Source organism: Anoplopoma fimbria, chromosome 15, assembly GCF_027596085.1.
Source record: "Anoplopoma fimbria isolate UVic2021 breed Golden Eagle Sablefish chromosome 15, Afim_UVic_2022, whole genome shotgun sequence".
Lineage (NCBI taxonomy): Eukaryota > Metazoa > Chordata > Actinopteri > Perciformes > Anoplopomatidae > Anoplopoma > Anoplopoma fimbria.
Genome location: NC_072463.1, coordinates 23,597,435 through 23,617,704, shown reverse-complemented (window position 1 = coordinate 23,617,704; position 20,270 = coordinate 23,597,435). Strand labels below are relative to the sequence as shown.

Here is a 20,270-nt window from a genome sequence, read left to right as displayed (position 1 = left end):
AGTTACTTACAATGAGACATATTTACTCTCATTTAGGATGCCTCAAATGAAGGGGTCATTAAAATGAAACATGTCAACGGAATTCAAATATAATGCATGAAAGAGTTAAACACAAGACTGCTGAAGGTCTGTGTGATATTAGCCAACAGTGATTTGACCGTTTTTAAGGGTAAGAAGAGTAGCTGTGCTGGAGTGCTCAAATAAAGACATTCTTTCACATCAAAAAACTGAAGGAGAGACCTGTACGGCTTTAAGTCCACAGACTGTGATGTGCTCAGCATGTCTATCACTATTTTGAATCACCACTTTCTTTGGACAAAAAGAAAAATAACAAAACAATTAACAACAAAAGCAACCAACACAGGAAACAGCATTCAATATGCATTACCCAAGAAACACAGAGGAAAAATAAGAAAAAACAAGAAAAAAGCAAATATAGATTTTAACATGCCACATTGTTCCTTGGGCAAGTTTTCTTTCACAGAAAGCCACCTATTTTACTAGTTTTGTAGTAATAAAAATAAGAGACATCTCAAATGGTTGCCAGCAGGTTGACCGAGCAGAGAAAAGGGAGCAGAGAGAAACAAGGAAGCCACATGACATCATCACGTCACCGGACCATGCACATGACCCTGCAGGATCCTGCAAGACAGCACACACACACACAGACTGCAAGTCATGCAACTGACACACACACACACACACGCGCGCGCACACACACACACACACACACACAAACACACACACTCTCTGTCAAACAAAATACAAGCAAAGATTGACAATAACCAAAACATCAGTATTTGACATTTCCCAGAATCCACGTAACCTGGCTGTACCAAAGCCAAAGAGGCATTTATGGCAGAAATGTTAATAATGCTCTTTCAAAAACATTTAACAGCAGTTGGACAGTACTGTAGTTAAGTGCTGTCGGCACAGGTTGATTTGGCAGCACACCCGCTAATATAAAGCTCATCAACTTTACAAAAAGAACAGGAAGACAGACAACAAAACAGGCAGACAGACAGGCGTGCAGCAAGCTTGATGACGACCAATCACAGCTATGATCAGGAGAGAAAACTTTAATTGTCACAATTGAAAAATAATGGCTGCATTGACTCAGTCGCTAGTCATGCACAAACAAACACACACAAACAAACAAACGCGCCCACACACACCAACATTCAGACACACACAACGCTAATACACTTGCCAAAAACCTGCAGCCATTTATTTTTGCCGTCATCGCCCCCATCTATTTTCAAACTCTTTTGCTAGTCCAAGGAGACTGGCTTAAAGCAGCTGATGAGCCCAAAAGAGGATGATCGCAAGAGCAGGACAACTGATTTCACAAGATGGGGGCAGGACCACAGTCAGTGTTCCTTGGCTGGTAGAGGCGGGTGGAGACTTGAGTCCCGATGCAAGCTGACTGTGAAGTTGGTTTTGGTCAGCCTCCAGTGAGCTGACTGGTTGTTTTGAGTCTCTACAGGGAGGTGGAGGGAAGCTTCTTGACGCGCCTCTGAGCCAGGAAGGAGCTCTCGATGGGCTTGAGCTCTGGAGTTGGTTGGGAGTTCTTCAGGGCAGAGTAGGTGGCTGCCATCGCACCCTGAACATAAACAGCAGCATGGTGATTGCAGCCCAAATGACCAACTATCCATAATATGGACATAAAAAAACAAAGCCATTCAGTGGTAATTAGAGCCATTTTTAAATCTGTCACCTTGACTAGTTTGGGGTCCTGGTGTGGGAGCTGGCTGTTGGGTAGCTTGTCTCTCTGGACAATCCAGGGATGTTTGAGGACCTGCTTAGCAGTCAGTCTCTGATGGGGGTCCACATGAAGCATCTTGGAAACAAGGTCCTAGAGGTAGAACACATTAAATATGAAATTGTGACAGAAGGAGACTGGGGTTATCTCTGAGGAATATGAGCAATGGCGCTGTCAGTCAGATTTGTAGATTTACCTTTGCAGCCTCAGACACAGTGTCCCAGTTGCCTCCAGTCAGACTGAAGTGACCGTTGCCTATCCTGTTCAGGATCTCATTTGGGGTGTCCTCAGGTCCATTGGCAAATGGAGTAAAACTGGTGGAAGAAAATTAGACAGAAGACGGAGTGAGTTTGAAGAACAGGGAGATAAAAACACAGTTCAAGAAAAAGGTGTTGCTATTCACCCAGCCAGCATGGTGTACAGTAAGACTCCCAGACTCCAGATGTCACATCCTTCATCGTAGCCCTGACGCTTCAACACCTATAACATGACATTTCATTTCATTGTCTAACACTGTAAAGCTTCAACTCAACATCATTCAAGGCATGAGACTGAAAAGTGACTCTGCTCACCTCAGGAGCTACAAAGTTGGCGGTGTAGCACGGGGTCATCAGCAGGCCGTTGTTGGCACGCAATTGCTTAGCGAAGCCAAAGTCACAGATCCTGATGGACTCGGGATTCCCCGACTCGTCAACATAGAGGATGTTACTGGGCTTCAGGTCTCTGTGCACCACCTGGAGTGAAACACGAGGGAATGATACAGACATTACAGATAACTGAGGCACAACAAAGTAAACCAACATAAAATACTGTATGGTAAGATATTAATAAGGCTCATGGGGTTGTGATTTTACTGATTTTAACAGTAAAGTTCTGAGATAATTTAAATAAGGGGAAGATTGGCTTAAGCCGATTGTCATGCAGCGGTTTGGTCCCCAGAAGACACTATTAGGATTTGTAGGTGTCCTCACCCCTGCGAGTGCAGGTACTCTGCAGTCTTGGTGATGGTGTGAAGCACAGCGCTGGCCTCTCGCTCCGAAAAGAACTTCTGTTTGAGGATCCGATCCAGCAGCTCTCCTCCACGCATCAGCTCTGTCACCATGAACACCTGCTTACCATTGTCATACACCTGAGACAGAAACACACACATTATATCAACACTCACTGTGACACTTGGCACACTTAACGCCCACAGCAATTAATAGGGTGATACGAGTGCATGCTTTTATACTCACATCCTTCAGCGTTATGATGTTTGGGTGCTGCCCATATCGAAGTAGAATCTCAATCTCCTCAGAGGGGTCTGTACTGGTCTTGTCAATCATCTGTCACCACAATATATTAATGATATTATAGTTATACATATTAAGATTCAGTCACGATAGATGTTTTCACAGGACTGTTGTTCTTAATGTGTGTGTGCTTGTTCATGCCTTGACAGCGTATTCTGTGTTGGTGGCTTTGTGGATACATCGTTTACAGACAGAGAAGGAGCCCATGCCGATGTCTTCCTTCAATATGTAGCCGTCGCTGAACAGCAGATTCTTCCCGTGTAATTGCTGCAGAGGAAGAAGAGCGTGGTAAGTAAAGATGTGGAGGACTGCCAGAGCTGATGAGGTAGAAGAATGTCATTGGCTTTCCGGAGGGAGTCGTTTCTAGTTTTTTCTCGCTGGTTGAAATACTGATTTCTGCTCTTTTATTCCCTTCTTCTCCCTGTGTGCCTTACACACATTTGTCTCCCCCCCCCCTTCTTTCTTTAGATAGCTGCAGTTTGTGTATTCATTGATGAATCTTACTCAGTAAAAGTAAGCAAATCTATAGATCGTTTTAAAATTGTCTTGTACTGGATCTCACTCTAGACAGTTTAAATAAGGAAAAACATAATGAAGCAACGACTAGTTCTGACCTGCACCACCGGGTGCGGTGGGGGTTTGACTGACTCCACTAAACCTTCCTCCTCCAACAGAGTCGATGCAATGAAGCTGAAGCCTCTGAAGAGCTGGTGAGCTCCGGCACTGGGGGGCACGCCAGGAGAATCTAGAAGATAACGAGAAAAGTCTAGTATTGTAAAAGAGGGAGATATATATCTTAGAAGTTATGCTATAGAGATGTTAATGTTCAAATATGCCATTGCAATAAACAACGCTTTCATACCTTTGCAATAAACACTTTTTTTGAAAGCTGAGACAGGTAAAGTACAATATTTCCCCTGAAGTGATATCAGGGAGGAAATAGACATGGAGCTTATAGTTAATAGTTAACATTTAGCGTTGATCTCTGACCTTTTGGGGTGCGGGAGGTGAACTCAGAGTCAAAGTAGAAGGTGTCGTCCGGACGCGCCACCGCCGGTTTGAATGGAGGTTTTAATTCTCTTCTGAAGAGTTTCTAAAAGGAATAAAGGATTTTAAATCACATCAAGTGGAAGATTTTCTTCCCACAAAGATTGATTGATATTCTTAATGAAAATCCCATAAGTGTATTTTATACTGTGCATATATTAACACATCCTTGACCGTCACTCACATTCCAGTCTATGGTGGAGAAGAAACCATGCCGTTTGATCTCCTCTGCACCATCAGCACAAGATCCTGTAAAGAAACATCTCTAAATCTCAACCAATGACAGGAACAAACTGAGCTAGAGTGCATATGTTGCCATTTGTGAAAGTAATGTTGTTGAGTTGATACTAACCCAGTCTGTTGGTAGGGTTCCTCTTGAACAAAGCCCTGAGCAGAGACTGGGCCTCTGCACTCAGGAACTGAGGCATTCCCAGACGCGCCCTGCGGGGAGAGACAGGCGGCAGGCAGCACAAATTATTTCACCAGATACCAAGAGAGGCATTCTGTGTTGGATTGTTCTTACAGCTCGAGTAAACTCACTTCAGAATCAGGCTCATAGTTTCTTTGCGATCCTTCCCTTGAAATGGCAGTGATCCAGTCAACATCTCAAACTGGGACACAGAACATGCAACTGTTATATACATGTACGTGCATATATAAGTGCATTGACCATTTATGTTAAAGTGATCACTATAATATAGAAATGAAATAATATACATTATTCTCAGTATAGATTTCCTGCTTACCATTAGTACTCCAAATGACCACCAGTCGGCGCTGTGGTCGTGTCCCTGCCTGTTCACAACCTCTGGTGCCATGTACTCAACAGTACCACAGAAGGAATAAGCTTTCTTCTCATGATCAATGGCTTCTTTACACAAGCCAAAATCTGGAAAACACACCACAAGACAAAGTCAGCACATCACCACACATCAAAGTGTAGCGCCCTTCTGTAGTGTGCTGTCTTTTATTCTGGATTATTTACACATGTCACTTATGTTAAGGTTTTTGAGTGTCAATAAACTGACATAAATACAATTAAATAAACACTATTTTACCACACACTCTTTGTCCCTCAGTAAGAATTGTTATAATTGCCTCTCTCTAATCTCCTATGGTCACCTTTGGTTCAGTGGTAACACGAACCGAGAGTTAATAAAAGGCGGTGATTATGGATGACGGTAGAGGTTGATAGAGAAGATAAACATGTAATAATTAACTTAGGGAACAAGAACAGGGCCATATGCAGATATCCGGAGTCAGCAAGATAAGGCTGTCACCCCACTGTGACTAATGAAGGTCAACAAGGTAGAGGAGAGGAAAGTGGGTGTTTGTGTGTGTGTGTGTGTGTGTGTGTGTGTGTGTGTGTGTCTGACAGAGTGTGTGAAGGAAGGAGCAGGAGACTCACCTGTGAGTTTGATATGTCCCTCCTCATCCAGGAGAATGCTAAAAAGAATACATAGTGGAACGTTGAATTATCAATGTCTTCAATCCATATGACAATCAATCCTTAAGACACCACACACTGCTCACTCTGCTGGTAATATAAGTATAACCATGACAACTTAAAAAGGTACCTCATTGACCTTATGATCAGTAACAGCACTGTATAGCATATGCACACAACAAGCATGGGTGGGACTGCAGAGGTTGAGCAGTGTATATCAAAAACTGGAGGTAGTAATGTACCATGAAAAGTAGACATGCCTCAATTAAAATGGAGAAGAGAAGGACTGCAAGCTGATAAAACAATGCAGGGTTCAGTTAAAAAAGGCTTTGCAAATGTTTCATGGAGGCAGGTTTGCATTCATAATGTTTGTTTGGCTTAAGGGTCATAAGGGTTAATGATAACTTAATTGAAAACTCCACAAGCTGCTTTTAAAGTCAAATCAGAATAATGATTCCTGATACTATATACAAATTTGTTTTAACACTTGATAAAAAAAACAAAAAACTTTTCTGTTTGTTCAGTTTTGGCTATGGCATTAATTATTAGATCACTCCAAATAAAAGCCTCTTTAGAGAGCACTGCAGCAGGGATAACAGCTTTTTCATAAAGACTACGTGTTATTGCCATCTGACAGTTGAGAATTCATGAGATGAGAGATGAGATTTATTTATTCTCATCTCATATTTACTTTACAAATGTAAAATTGTGCCAATTTTTATGATTTTTTCTTACTGATGGTCAGTGCAGTCTGAGAATGTTTAAGTGAGAAATCAGCGATGATGTTGTCAGGCACAGCACTTTGGCATATATCCAGAGGGTTTGGGATCCGAGAGGCATGGTTCATCAAATATACAATTGTCTATATATGTTTCTGTGGGTTCAGAATGTCCATTTGCTCTTACTTTTCAGGTTTGAGGTCCCTGTATATGATGCCCAGGCCATGGAGGTGGTCCAGCCCTAATGCCAGCTCTGCTAAATAAAACTTTACATCCTCCTCTGTGAACATCACCTGGGACGCATGGGACACAGAAACAAAGTGAATGAATAAATGAGAGAAATAACATTACAAGAGTGAGACAGTGGAGAATAATTTGATAACTTTGTCATCAAAAAAGATAAATGACTGGACTTTTTGGATCTTAGGCCATCAAAACACCAAAATCGGACATATCAGTGTCACCTCTTTGGAGAGTCTGGTGAAGAGATCTCCTCCTCTTAGAAAGTCCAGGATCAAGTACAACTTCCCTTCAGTCTGGAATGCTACAAATACAAAGAAAGTTTTACTCAAATATGATCCAACGACAAATCAGGAAACATGACTGAGGAAAGTTTATTTTAATCTAAGCTGGCTCACCATAGTGCAGTTTGACAACAAATGGGTGGTTGACATCTGCCAGGATGTCTCTCTCCATCTTGGTTCTCACACGGTCTCTCACTGAAGGACAAATAAGAGTGGATAGTTAAGTGCATATGTATAAAACTTTGATATTGAAAAGTAGGCTGACAAAGCCCTCCAACATTTTTCACTTTAGTCACTGTGGTCTGGAGATGGCATAGCCGAATTAGATCAAAGAGATTTGGTTTCTAGTTGGCTACACAATAAAGGATCAATACTTTGCTGAATTGTAATCGAAGAGACTGCCAGGCCAAGCAGAGTTTCAGTGTGGAACTCTGTGGAAGCTGCACACTGTGTTCTGACTTCATGGTGAGCAAAGTGAAACTGAATCACATCCGTTTGCGGGACCATGTGAATAAATCTCATGCGGTGATGTTTTTCTGGAGAGTGAGACCACCTGTGTGCAAAAGTAAAAAACAAACCTGCAAGCTGTGGTTGTCTTACTACTGTATGCTTAGATACTTCTCTGTCAATAGTTATCTATGAGTTACAGGAAAAGATACACCCTTTTATATGAAACAGAGTACTGCCAGTAGCATCATTATAAAAAAACAAATAGAAAGCAGATCTGCCAATGTACAACCACACAAATGGCATGCAGACAACAAGCAGCATACAATGTTCACATTGTCATTCGACACATTGACATTGTATTAACATTGTTAATGTAAAAATCCTAACAGCAGTAGAAGCAGGTTGCTCCTGCTACTCTTTATGAAGATACTATTCAAAGAGTGGTCGTTGTTTGTTTGTCAAACTTGTTGATTCATTTTATGACTATAGACTCATTGTTTCAGCACTGAATTAATTCATACAATTCACTACAATTCATGCAATGATATATATTATTGACTTTTACACTGTCCCACTGGGATTAAACCATTTAAGCACATCACAGGCCACTGTACCTTTGAGTGTGGCCTTCTTGAGGACCTTCATGGCATAGAGCTGATTGGCATCAGGGTTGGTTACCTTTCGCACCAGGAACACCTGCAATTACATCAGATCAGGGATTAAGAGTGTGAGAGTGCATAGACCAATGTCAGACAAAGGGAGCAGCAGAGACAGCAGTTACCTTGCCAAAGGATCCCTGTCCCAAAACTTTGAGCAATTCAAACTGAGACGCATCAGCCTTCTCTGAGCCCTCCTTGACCACATGGGTAATGTTGATCTCTTTGATGTCTCCATCTTCCTGAAGAGAAAAGAGGAAAAGCACAGTTAAACCAGTCAGTACTCACAGAACAAATGGATGAAACAATGAGAATACGATGTGTTTGTAAGGATTGTGCAAAGGAAGGCAAATGTCAGAGATTGTTTGCTGTCAAAAAAAGAGAAGTTCTTGCATAGGAGGGTCTTTTGCTGTCAATAACAATATATAAAAATAAACTATTCAGAAAGAGGAAGCACAGCAAAAGTGAGATGTGTGTGTAAGAACGAGCGATACCCAGTGATTCTGGTCAAAGCGCTTTATTTAAAGTGGTTTCTGGAATCGAGGGTGACTGCAACATCACAAGCGACACACTTCAAATGACGCAATGTGAAATAATAATAATAATAATAATAATAATAATAATAATAATTAAGCCTTTATTAGTCCCACAATGGGGAAATTATTTCTCTGCATTTGACCCATCCCGGAGGAGCAGTGGGCTGCAATGAAGCGCCCGGGGAGCAACTTGGGGTTAGGTGTCTCGCTCAAGGACACCTCGGCATGTTGACTGTAGAGGGGTTTGAACCACCAACCTTGTGGTTACGGGACAAGCGCTCTACCTCGTGTGAAATGCCTCCAGTGGTTAGTTTTTATGTTTTAGAAAAACAAGTTGTATAACCTCAAAAGACTTCTCAGGTTCTTTACAGGGTGGAGCACTGTCACTGCTGACAGCTTCATCACATAAACACTGCTGACCAGGTGTCAACCTCACCCACAACTCACCAACACCCTTCAGAAGGGTTTCAGTCCTCTGTACTCACACTGTGGTTGGTGGGAAAAGGTTTTGTTTTGTTGTTTGTTTTTAGCTCTGCCCTGGAGGCTAACAGCTACATACAGAGTATCATTTTAAAAACTTGGGACTAGAAAGTAGGACATCTTGCCTGTCAAGTTTATCTTTTGAACAAGATACAACTCACACCTTAAACACGCATGCCAAATACCACACATACCATTTTAGTGGGTAGTCATGTACACTAGCATTCATCAAGTAAATACCGAATATTTACTGGATCCACCCTCTAAAATGGTTTTCTGCTTCTTGTAGCTGTTTTTTGGGGGGTTTTTTTTTTTACTCTTGTAATAAAATGCACCACCCAGAGGCTTTAATTGTAACTTCAGATGGGCATTTTTTATGATTTACTTATAAAACACACAGTAAATAAATTAACATCTATTGATTAATTAAGCAATTAAGACATTGGACAAGCAAAATCCCCAAAACATTCTCTGGTTACAGCTTTACCTTCTTTGTGCATTTGCTGCTTTTTCTCTATTTTCATATGATTGTAAATTGATTGTCCCTTTTGTTATAGACTATTAATTGGACAAAATGAGCAATGTGGAAACATTCTTTTTTGTCCTAAACTAAAGAATGTATCTTAATCACAAAAAAGACTGAGGAATCAGTCATAAATGCTTAAGTTTCAACTATGCACCATAAACAGCCAGCACCACAGGCCACTTCAGCCTGGGGCTTTATTTGAAAACAGGAAACCAGAGTTGGTTGAACATGCAGTTTCTCAGCTGCACCTTGTTTTTCTAAACAACCACAGATAACAGTGAGAACTGAGCCTCATCGTTGCAGCATTAATAAATCCCACTTCTGCTACTTCATTTCAAATGTGCTCAACGACTACAAAACACCACCAAAAGCTCTCTGCAGACTATACTCAGAGTTTATCAAGATGCCAACATGAGGAGGTATCACTTTACCCTCCAGTGGTTCCTCGGCGCAGGTAAAGTGTCAGTGCTGTTGCCTGTTGCAGCTGTAGACCTGCAGCTGTTACTGTGTGCAGGGCTGCCATCCAAGGCTTTGTCCTTTTTGAACAGGTAGAGGGTCAGCAAGCGGCTCAGGTTGAACTTTCTCTTGTCCTTTTCCATCTCAGCATTGCCAAAGCCTCTCCTTCATCATCCTACTCATGACCATGACAAGGCGAACGCCGCACTAGCTCACATAAATCATCTTAAACATTACCTCATCTCACCACAAGCTCGCTTTAATCTCATTTGTGCACTCATGTCAGGATTAGTTCTGCAGACATGAAGTCAACTTGGAAAAAATTCTCAGCCAGTTCCCTTTATCTATTCTCTCTGCGGGGGGCCTTCAGCTATAAGATTGTATTAATTCTTCATCTTCATTTTCTTCTCCGTTATCTCTCCTGTCCTCCCTCTCTCCATAGCTCTTGTTGGTCTGATTAGCCCCCTGTGTCCTCAGTGACTGACTGCAGCTGTAGTGAACTGGAACCAAAGCGGGCAGGAAGGAAGAACCTGCTCGTATTCTCACAGTCCTGCACCCAACAAGTCCCACACACACACAAACACACATCTGCAGCTGAGAGAGAGAGAGAGAGAGAGAGAGAGAAGAGAGAGAGAGAGAGTGTGAGAGAGAGATTATGAGAAACAGAATACGACAGATAGAGACAGATGGATTGAAATTGAGACTATACAAAAAAGAGGAAGAGAGGTGGAAATGGTGAGAAGAAATTATCTGTCTTTTGTCTCAAAGTAATTGGTCTCCAAAACCCAGCTCTATGCCACCTCCCTTTACCCAAGTTCATCAGTATTTGAAGCCCGAGGACAGGGGTAGGTAGAAAGGGGATGAGGTGTCCCCTCTCAGTGTTAAGACGATTGAGAAGTCCCACTGCCTGAGGATGAGAGATCTCCTGTCTGTGGAAAGGCATGTCCCTCTCTTCCTTCTTATAATAGTCTATTCCTCTCACCGGTCCTAAGTGCCCTCTCACTCTTTTCCCTCCATCCGTCTCTCACTTTACTGCTCTTTGTGCAGTAAATACTCTTCAACAAAAGAGAACAGGCTGTTACACACCAAATATAAATATAGTGCATGAGTCAACTTCTCTCATGACCAAACAGTATAGCACAACCGAGCTGTCAGCAGACCAGCGTTTCACAAGCATCTGATTACACTGCATTGTGGTTCTTACTCGGAAAAGGTTGATTTAAACATTGTTGCAAGTGGTGAATTGAGGTTCCAGAGGGAAGAGACACATGAATGCAAAAGTGTGTTAGCCTGACCAAGATAAGATGCAGATATGTTACAGTAAGCACCAGCCTAAGTGTGTTTGCTGCAGATTACTGTACAGTAGAAGTGGTCAGAGCTTACCTTGACTCTAGTATTGGCAAATTCCCTCTCTATCCAGGTGATATGAGACTCCTTCTGGGAGGGGAGTCGTTGTGTTGGGGTTTGACATAGGTTATAGAGAACATACTTGCATTAAGTCAATTTCAAGTGAAAGGTAATACAAATAATGCACAAATGCAAAAGTGTCTTTGCACGAACAACTCATAAAACACATTCTTACACACACACACAGATGGGGTTAGAAAAGGGCCAGTGGTGATGGTTGCTACACCAGTGACAGGAAACTTCTCTTCCCTCCTTGTTCTCACTTCCTTTTTTCATCAACCGATCTTGCTTCCTTCCTGCTCGATAATTTAAAACAGTCTATTCTAGCAGCAGGGGAGCTGGATTTCCCAGTATAACCGCTGCTCAGAGAAATTTTGAATTTCACAAAACGGATCCGACTGATCACACATGAAGGTGTTTAAGAATTTTAAAGAAGTTTTGAGACGGCCTCTGCACATGAAAATGGTTTAGATGAACTGCTTAAATGTTAATGTGTTCATACGACTACTTAGTGCATCAACACAGAGACTGAACACTAGCATGCTGAAACAGAAAGTGAGTTCCTGCAGAAAGGAAACCCCTTCCACTCCTTCAAAAAACAACACAGACACACAAACACACACACACACACGCTGGCTCACACAGCCGCCTGAAGCTTTGGGCAAGTCCCAAGTCTCTAACAAACACATCCCTTGAACTTGGCACCACCCACGCTCTCCAAATCTACTTGAGGCTAATGACCAAGAAACATGAACAAAAGCCTCCACTTGCCTCCTGTGAGCGCCGGGTTTTGGTACGGAATATGAGCCTCCACATGTCCAGATATGTCCATGTCACTGGTGTCAGTGAATGTGTGTGATATGCATGGTCTTACAAACACAGCACACAGCCTCTGCGTCAGAGTTAGCTAACACTTTCTGTATGCAATACCAGAATGACAGTCATACAACATACTCTAACAGGAAGTAAAGTTATAATAGTGGATATGAGCAGCAGACTGACTGGTTGGGGATATAGATAGGAGGAAATAGGTACAGAGATGCGGGAAGTGTCTCTTAGGAAGTGTTTCCTCACTGGGAGGGAAAAAAACAGCAGGGAGTGGAATAGTGACAGAGAAAGAAGGGGCAAAGACACTGCTGCAGGAGCAAAGAGCAGTTTCAGACAAGTCTATTCAGCTGCTTTACACATTTTGATGTGAAGTTGAACTAAACAGAGGTTCACTCTGCATAATTAAGCACTCTGTGTGATTACACAAGCCGCTGCTGGCAACCACAGGAGCTCCTGAAGAGAGGAGGAAATTGATTGCATGCCGATTTCTGAGAAAATGACAATTTGCATTTTTTCTTTGAATTTCCGTTGGGTTAATGCATTTGTTGGAATTTTGAAGATGCATGTCAGTTAGAACTTTGACCTTCAGTTACATGCATCTTTCTGACAGCTAGAAAGCAGATGTACCTTCTGTCAGACCAACATGGTGTAATGGTCTTTGATAAACACAAGGGGCCAGTGCAAGTCCACAGCCGGGCCAATGCTCCGAAGAAGAGTGCCGTGAGAGAAGAGCTTTAGCCAAGTAAGGGCATGCTCACATTGTTAGCACAGGCCTCCTCCACTGTTGGATCTGACATCAATTACAACAAACCGATGGGGAGCATGTGGGAGGTGACGGAGGCTGGCCTGCCGTACAAAAAAAAACTGTCCAATCACAGCAGCAAGTAAAAGCTCTGTGACAGCAATTTCTTGTCCTAATCTTCCTCCTATGACAATGAGGTTTAGAAGAGTGAAAAGACCGAAGAGCTGGAAAACACAAGACAATTACAGTATTTGTCTCACTGTAGCCTCTTGTCTTTCCTGGAAAATTAAGCAGGAGCACCACCTGCAAATTTTCAAATGCATGACAGTTCTGACTGCTGGCACAGAGAAGAGGAGAAAAATTGAGAAAGTCCAGAGTGGGAGACATCATAAACGACTAGTGTACATGGAGGGAGACAGAGTAGTAAACATCCAACCAACCAGCCGTGCTTCAGGCTCATTACTGTGAAAACAAATGTCCTACACTAGACTCTGTCTGCCTGAGCACACACAGAGAGGGGAGAATACACTGCACAACCGAGCTGCAGTACCTTGACAATGATAAAGAATTTGCGATCACTTAATTAGAACTGAAGAATAAAAGAAACAGAAAGACTTTGATCTAGTGAATGTTTGAAGCTATTAATGACCCATCAAAATGGTGGCAGATTAATTTCTGTCGATTGAGTAACGGATCAATCGACCAGACTTTCTATAATACTTTAAGGATCATTGATAAATACAAGCTGGCTGTTTATCCTCCAGAATGACACTTGATTTGGCTTTTTGTCCACATTTCTGGATAATAAACCGAACCAGTCTGTTAACAACTTACTAACATTTTATAACTGCAGTCCTGCTGGACTGCATAAAAACAAATGCAGATTAAACCACCTGTTCAATCCCTATTCAATGATGGCTTGTTTCCACCGAGTCAGTGTGTCTTTGGTTCCGAGTTGTGTTTGGTGCTTGAACGTGTCCAGAAATGTGTGCAGGCAGGCACCCAAATCTGTCAGATGAGAGGCAGGAATGTCTCCCTCTGTTTGTGTTAGTCTGAAACTCTCCCCTCTCTACCCCTTCATCATTTCTGAAGGCAGGGCTGCTATATTTTGGTGGGCAGGGCTGACTCATCCATTCAGCTCATTTCTTTCCCAATCATTATCTGTTATTTTACTTTGATGAATAGTCTGTTCCTACAACACACCTCCTTTCCACTGACAAAAAGTCTCTCCACCTGTCTAACTTAATTCTGTCCTTCCCCCTGTCCCATTAAGTCCTTCATTTACTCTGATGGCCCTCTAGCATCCTGCAGTCAGCCACGACTGACAGGCCAACTCAAAAAAAGGGAAGAGGTGGAAAGAGGGAAGGAAGGAGTGGGAAGAGGCAATGCTGCAGCTGGACATTCATCCAGTCCCAGTGCAATCCTCAGACATCCCAACATGGTGCTTTAATATTAGCTTAGCCTGGGGCAGGCCGGATGAGAACAGATTCAAAGAATGTCAATAAAGAACAGACAAATGGATAAAAATTAAAAAAGTTCAGGTCCCGGCTGGATGAGAACAAAGAACTAGCAGCCCAACAAAGACGTATAGTCTTAATCCCTCACTACTTAGCGTGATTATCTCTGTTTTTGCCAGTGCTGTTATCCAACAGAAATAAAGAGACAAGACAAGAGACAAGGGTTTCATCTATAGAACATAATATATTAGAATGAAAAAGATTGCGTATGTGTGTGTGTGTTAGAAGTATGAGCAATACCTACAATAATTTTTTTTTGTGGAATCAGTGCTCCCTTAAGCACAATACATTATAGCACAAAAACAGAGGAAAGTAGATAAGAAGAATCTGAGGAAGGTCATTAGCTTTGATGAGCGGTTTATGAATAGTCACAGGTTTGTCTGTAACTGTTAATAGGCATCATGTTTGGATCCTTACACTGAAAGGGTAACTCTGGAGTTAATACACATCCTGTAGCAGACCATCTGTCCATCTGCTCATCCAATTACACCCTCATGGCATTCACACACACTAAAACACAAATAAAGCAGTACAAACAACTACATTTTTTGTATCTAAAACCACTTTTGCACTGACCAAATACCAACAAATGTTTAATAAGTAGGATTTCTTGACTTGCACAGATGCAAGTTTTATATCAAATGACGTAGACAAAAGTTTTAACAAAAGTTAAAGTTGGATGTTACAGGATTAGCACAGATGCTACAGGAAATCCTGTGTTTGCATCTGCACTATTAATATCCCCAGCAAGGATAGCAGTAAGAGGATAGGCAGTTCAGCGCTGGGCCAGTTGACATGAGGCCTTAATGGCCTTGTGTAATATCCACAGTGACGGTCAATAAATAAATAAAAGAGGGACAGAAATGGCAGGAGGTAGTAAGAGAGAAAGAAGAGAGGGATGGATAGGCCTAGGCAATATGGGCAAAGTCAAATACAGTATCATGATATTTTTTACAAAATACCTCAATACCGATATGACAAAGATATTAAAGGGATGACTATAGGTGCTTTCAACATATAATGACAGAATGATATATTTGATAAATAATCATCAGTAATGTGAATATAATGACTCAGTGGATAAAGGCAAACAATAGAACAGCTAGAACAATCTGGTAAGTTCAAGAAAATGACCACGTTAAAACCAGGAAAAAGATAACATTAAGGCCATTACGTTATCCAAAATCTAAGATGATATCTAGTCTCTATCTAATCACGGTATCCTTGTAATAGCGATATACTGCCCAGCCCTGCTATATAGTAGGAAAGATAGATTAGACAGAGAAGGTAAAGAAAGAGTGGGTGCTGGTAATTTAAACATTGAGGTCATCAGAGTTAAAGCTAAGCTGGCTGACTGCAGTTAAAATGTGTTGCACTCTACATCACCATTCAAAGACTAACACAGCAACACCAGCATTTAAACACACACGAGTACACGCCATAAATACATAAACAATAAGATAATCCTTTATTAGTCCCGCAGCGGGGAAATTTGCAATAGCTTAACGTGAGAAATGTTCTTTTCGTCAACCATCTCGAATTTCTCTATCCTAACCTAACCGTTCCCACTCTCATCGTCTAAACTCTTCACACCAGCCAGAGCAGTCTAAAATATAACATCTTCAAAACTCAGTCAATACTTCCTGCTTCCTCCCTTTCGTGGTTCTCCGTTTTCTATAAATATCAACCCTACCACTTGCCAAAAACGCACACGGAAAACACACATGGGCATAAATCAAAACACTGGCCTAGGCATCCTTCCACACTATTCATAACCTTGTGGTCTGTTCCACAACACGTCCTACTATCTGTCTATTTCATATATAAACTCCAGCACCTCCAACACTCGAGGTGGAAAAATGTACGACATACCTGCATTGTTCTCTATTGAGGCATGATGAATGGCAACTAACCCTTCCTGTTTGTATCACTTTACTATTATGTACGCCATGTCAGGCCAAAATGTCACTGGCATGCTCCCAATAAAATATAAATAGACGTGATGTGGGATGGATATAAATTGAGAAAACATGAGCATGTACTTTCACTTAACGACTTTTAATTGCTAAAAAGGAAGAAACATACTATCTTTAATGATAATTAAATGCAACTTTGTATCTGCAATCTAAATTTCACATCTGCGCCAGATACGATGAGATAGTGGTAAAATATTTCTCATTGAGACCTTTATAACATGATGTATTTATTTGAATTTCATTTTTCCTGTATTAATATCTGTCACTGCAGAGTTGTGTAATTTCTCAATGGGTTCATTTCTTTGATGGACTACTAATACATTTGTCATTTGACCCATAGCTATTTAATTAATGTATGCAGATTTGAATAGGTCAGAAAAAAACAAGATTTTCTACTTATTGTAATACGCTCATAAAAAATGAATGTCTTCATCTAGTGGAGGTGAATCAGATCTGTGTTTTTGTCAACTGATTTGTAAATAAATTAAATGACAATGAAATTTTGCATTTCCTGTAATGCTTATGTCACTGCTGCCATGGCAACAAAAGGTTGAAGGTTATATGCTCCGGGTAAAACTGCTGAGAAAGAGAAACAGATGAGAAAGAGCAAGAAAAGCCGGGGTTTTATTAAATCAAGAGAGAAGAAGAAAGGGCAGAGATAAGAAACACCATCAGCAGCCACATTAATGAGAACTAAAGGATGAGAGCAACTGGTCGGAACATTTTCCTTAATCGACCCTGAGAGGGAGATGCGTGAAACTATGGCAACTGTGTCTGTCTCCATCTCCCAGCATCCTCTTTGTTTGACAAGAGGTGCTACAAGAAGCAAGGCCACACACACACAAACAGGAAACATTTTTTAGATGATGGTTCCAGGTTACATTTGCCAGCCTCAATCTCCACAAAAAGACCACTTTTGTGGTTTCATACTCTACTTCAATATGCAATTTGACAACAGAATCCTCTCCAAACCATCCATGCTGCATGTTGAATGAATTTTAAGTTATATATTATGGTGGCCTTTAAAGGTTGGCAATGTAGCTTGTGACTCTGATATCAGAGACCTTTCAGAATACAGACTTATATATATATGACGATGCAAACATGCACTGGATGATTAATGGGGCTGACTCAGTCAGAGTAGCCCTGTGTAATCACTACTGTACTAGTGTGTGTGTGTGTGTGTGTGTGTGTGTGTGTGTGTGTGTGTGTGTGTGTGTGTGTGTGTGTGTGTGTGTGTGTGTGTGTGTGTGTGTGTGTGTGTGTGCGCGAGGGAGACAACGGTGGAGTGTGTTTGTGTGCGTTTTAAGCCAAACCGATATATGAATGAAAATCCTTCACAAGAAGACTAATGAAGAGTGAGTGTTGGTGTGTGTGTGTCTGTCTGTGTGTATTGCTCATAAACCTTTTTTCTTCCTGGCTTCACAAGTCACAATCGGGGCTTAGCGACGGCGAGGACACTGTAACCATGACAACTAGGCCCATAGCAGCCATGAATGGATGGAGGAGGGGATACAGTGAATAGATGGATGGATCAAAAGTCTCAGGGGCATCTGGTTTAGGTCAAGTAGGTTTTTAGTTTGTTCTGGGACGATGAAACCCACTGATATTTGGACTTTTTAATGCTCAGAGCACAAACACAGACCCGCCACATCCATTTAAAAGACTTCTTTGGTTGTGTCCTGGAAGTTTTTCATTCATACATCTACATCAGTCTAGCTAAACACACAAGGGCATTGCTGAGATTTGGGAAGTTCCTAAACCAATACTGGATAATTGATATTTGAGTAATAAACATATCACTGCTTTACATAGCAGACACTAAGAATCGCGAGGGGACAATTGTACAGGTTTTAAACCAATCCTTAGGTCAGCCAAACTCCTCTGGAGGAGAAAAAAAGGTGAATAAAATGTTTATGTACCCAACCTTTACATTTTCTGTCTATAATTACTATTACACACCATCTACAGCATGATACTGATTTTGAGCTCAAGTAGGTCACCATTACACAATATTATCAGTATATAATCAGTAAATTAGCTACTCAATCTACATATGCTCTATTCCTGCTGCTACTATCTGGTAAACACAGAGTAAACAGTGAAAGTTTGAGGGTGAGATTTTCTTTCGAGGATGTTGGGGATATTGAAATGATATTGATTATCTTGACCTGTACTTTACATCTGTTGGCTTTTTTACAGACTGTGTTATTGTTTCACTGCTCATGTTTCTTGCTATGTTGGACTTTGTTGTAATGATGTCGCCGTGTATCCAGAACCAAACTATGACTTTGATGAATACAAAAGTATCATATCTGAAAGAAATGAAGGCCCAAACTACTCAAATAGGACTTCAATAAACCGGAATCATCCTTTAATGATCACTTGTAGCTAAATTAATTATTTGGGATGATCTGAAAAACTCTTGATGGAGTAATCAAAGACAGTTTCACAGCATCCCATTCAAACAGAGAGCAGTGAGGTGAACTGTACAGCTGGTAGCCAAGAGGAAGGAGTACTGTAACAGAGGTTATACTGTGGACAATAGAAGATTTAGAGCCCCCTTCTAGCAGAGGCAGGCTGGGTAATTGGGCTGTAAACCATTCCCCTAGTGTGTGTGCGTGCTTGTGTGTGTGTGTGTGTCAACCAGCACACCAAGCCACCTAAACTGCTGCCGCCACCAACATCAGTTTCTGTTGATGATAAACTCAGATAAGAGGATACCCACTTGACAAGCGCTTCAATCAAACACTACTGACCCCCAACGCGTCACGCACACACTACCAATTGCACTGAAACATCACTAACAATCACCGATTTACTACCTGCAAGCACTAGTGCAGGCACACACATTAATGTGCACACACACACCACACACCCCTCCTGGGCCTGCAGAGGCAATCATAACCAGGTCTGTTAGCTACTGCAAAGAATAAAGAGCCAGTTTAATTTGCTTTAAAACCTTCTGGAGAGGCTAAATTAACTTGCCGCATAAACACAACTCTATGACTCACACTTGATAAGACGTGAATGATGGAGTGTATGCATGCTTTTGTTTGCATGTGGATAAGGCTAGGTAATAGATTTTTTTTATTGTAAGATTGGGTGTGTGTGTGTGTGTCAAAGCAAAGTCCGTCCGGCTTGCATAATGAAGCTGACTTTCCATTCCACACTCGTGTTAACCGGCTAACCTTGCATGTAGGAGAAGGAACGCCAAAGAGTTAATACATAATGGATGAACCAAACGTGGCTCAGACTGTTCGGAGAAAGCTATTGATTCTCCAAACGCCATTTAATCAGCAATCACAATGTTTTTACAAGACTTTGTATGACCTTGTCGGAAAAATAAACATTCAGGATGTGACAAAAGGCATTCAGTCTGAGCTGTCTCCTTTGAGTGACTACACCTCACAGAAAGGGAGAAAAGTTTGGCTCAGAAACTTTGCTGGAACAAAAGCTAACCGGAGAGAAGGGGGCAGGACAGTCAAGGACACCTGCTTCACAAATCATTAAGCAGGCTTTATCTGGACTACAAGACGTGATGATGTATTAGACTTTAAAGAGGTGTGCTGAGCAGTTTGATGCAAGATAAGAGGGGAGAGTAGGAGAAGAAGAGGATGCTGTACTGGAATGTACACAGTAAAACGATGATAGAGGGCATCTTCAAGCCTCAGTGCCTTTTCTCATTTAGGAGGGTGTGTGCGTTAGTGTGTGTCCATGTGCGTACGTGTGTGCGTCATCAGGGTTCCCTCCCTGTTCTCATCTAAAATGCTGGATCACCAGAGTCCACTCAATGCGCCACTTTGACAGAAACCAGAGGATGTTTCCACTTCTTGTAAATCGCCAAGGTTTTTATTGACTGCTCAAACAAGAATTAAGAGGCAATAACTGGTAGGTCTGGTTGT

General features: G+C 41.5%; 1 protein-coding gene across 1 annotated transcript; it reads right to left on the bottom strand.

The window, feature by feature from the left end:
• Positions 1–1,206: 1,206 nt before the first annotated feature.
• Positions 1,207–10,440, bottom strand: rps6ka1 (ribosomal protein S6 kinase a, polypeptide 1). Its single transcript, XM_054613415.1, is given in 21 exon segments — positions 1,207–1,603; positions 1,718–1,855; positions 1,959–2,076; positions 2,166–2,242; positions 2,335–2,496; positions 2,709–2,891; positions 2,998–3,087; positions 3,196–3,321; positions 3,669–3,799; positions 4,045–4,147; positions 4,286–4,350; positions 4,454–4,542; positions 4,642–4,712; positions 4,848–4,990; positions 5,510–5,547; positions 6,454–6,560; positions 6,732–6,811; positions 6,906–6,986; positions 7,856–7,937; positions 8,023–8,139; positions 9,871–10,440. Coding segments are annotated over 21 exon segments (2,292 nt in total). The 5' UTR covers positions 10,039–10,440; the 3' UTR covers positions 1,207–1,480.
• Between the last annotated feature and the right edge of the window lie 9,830 nt (positions 10,441–20,270).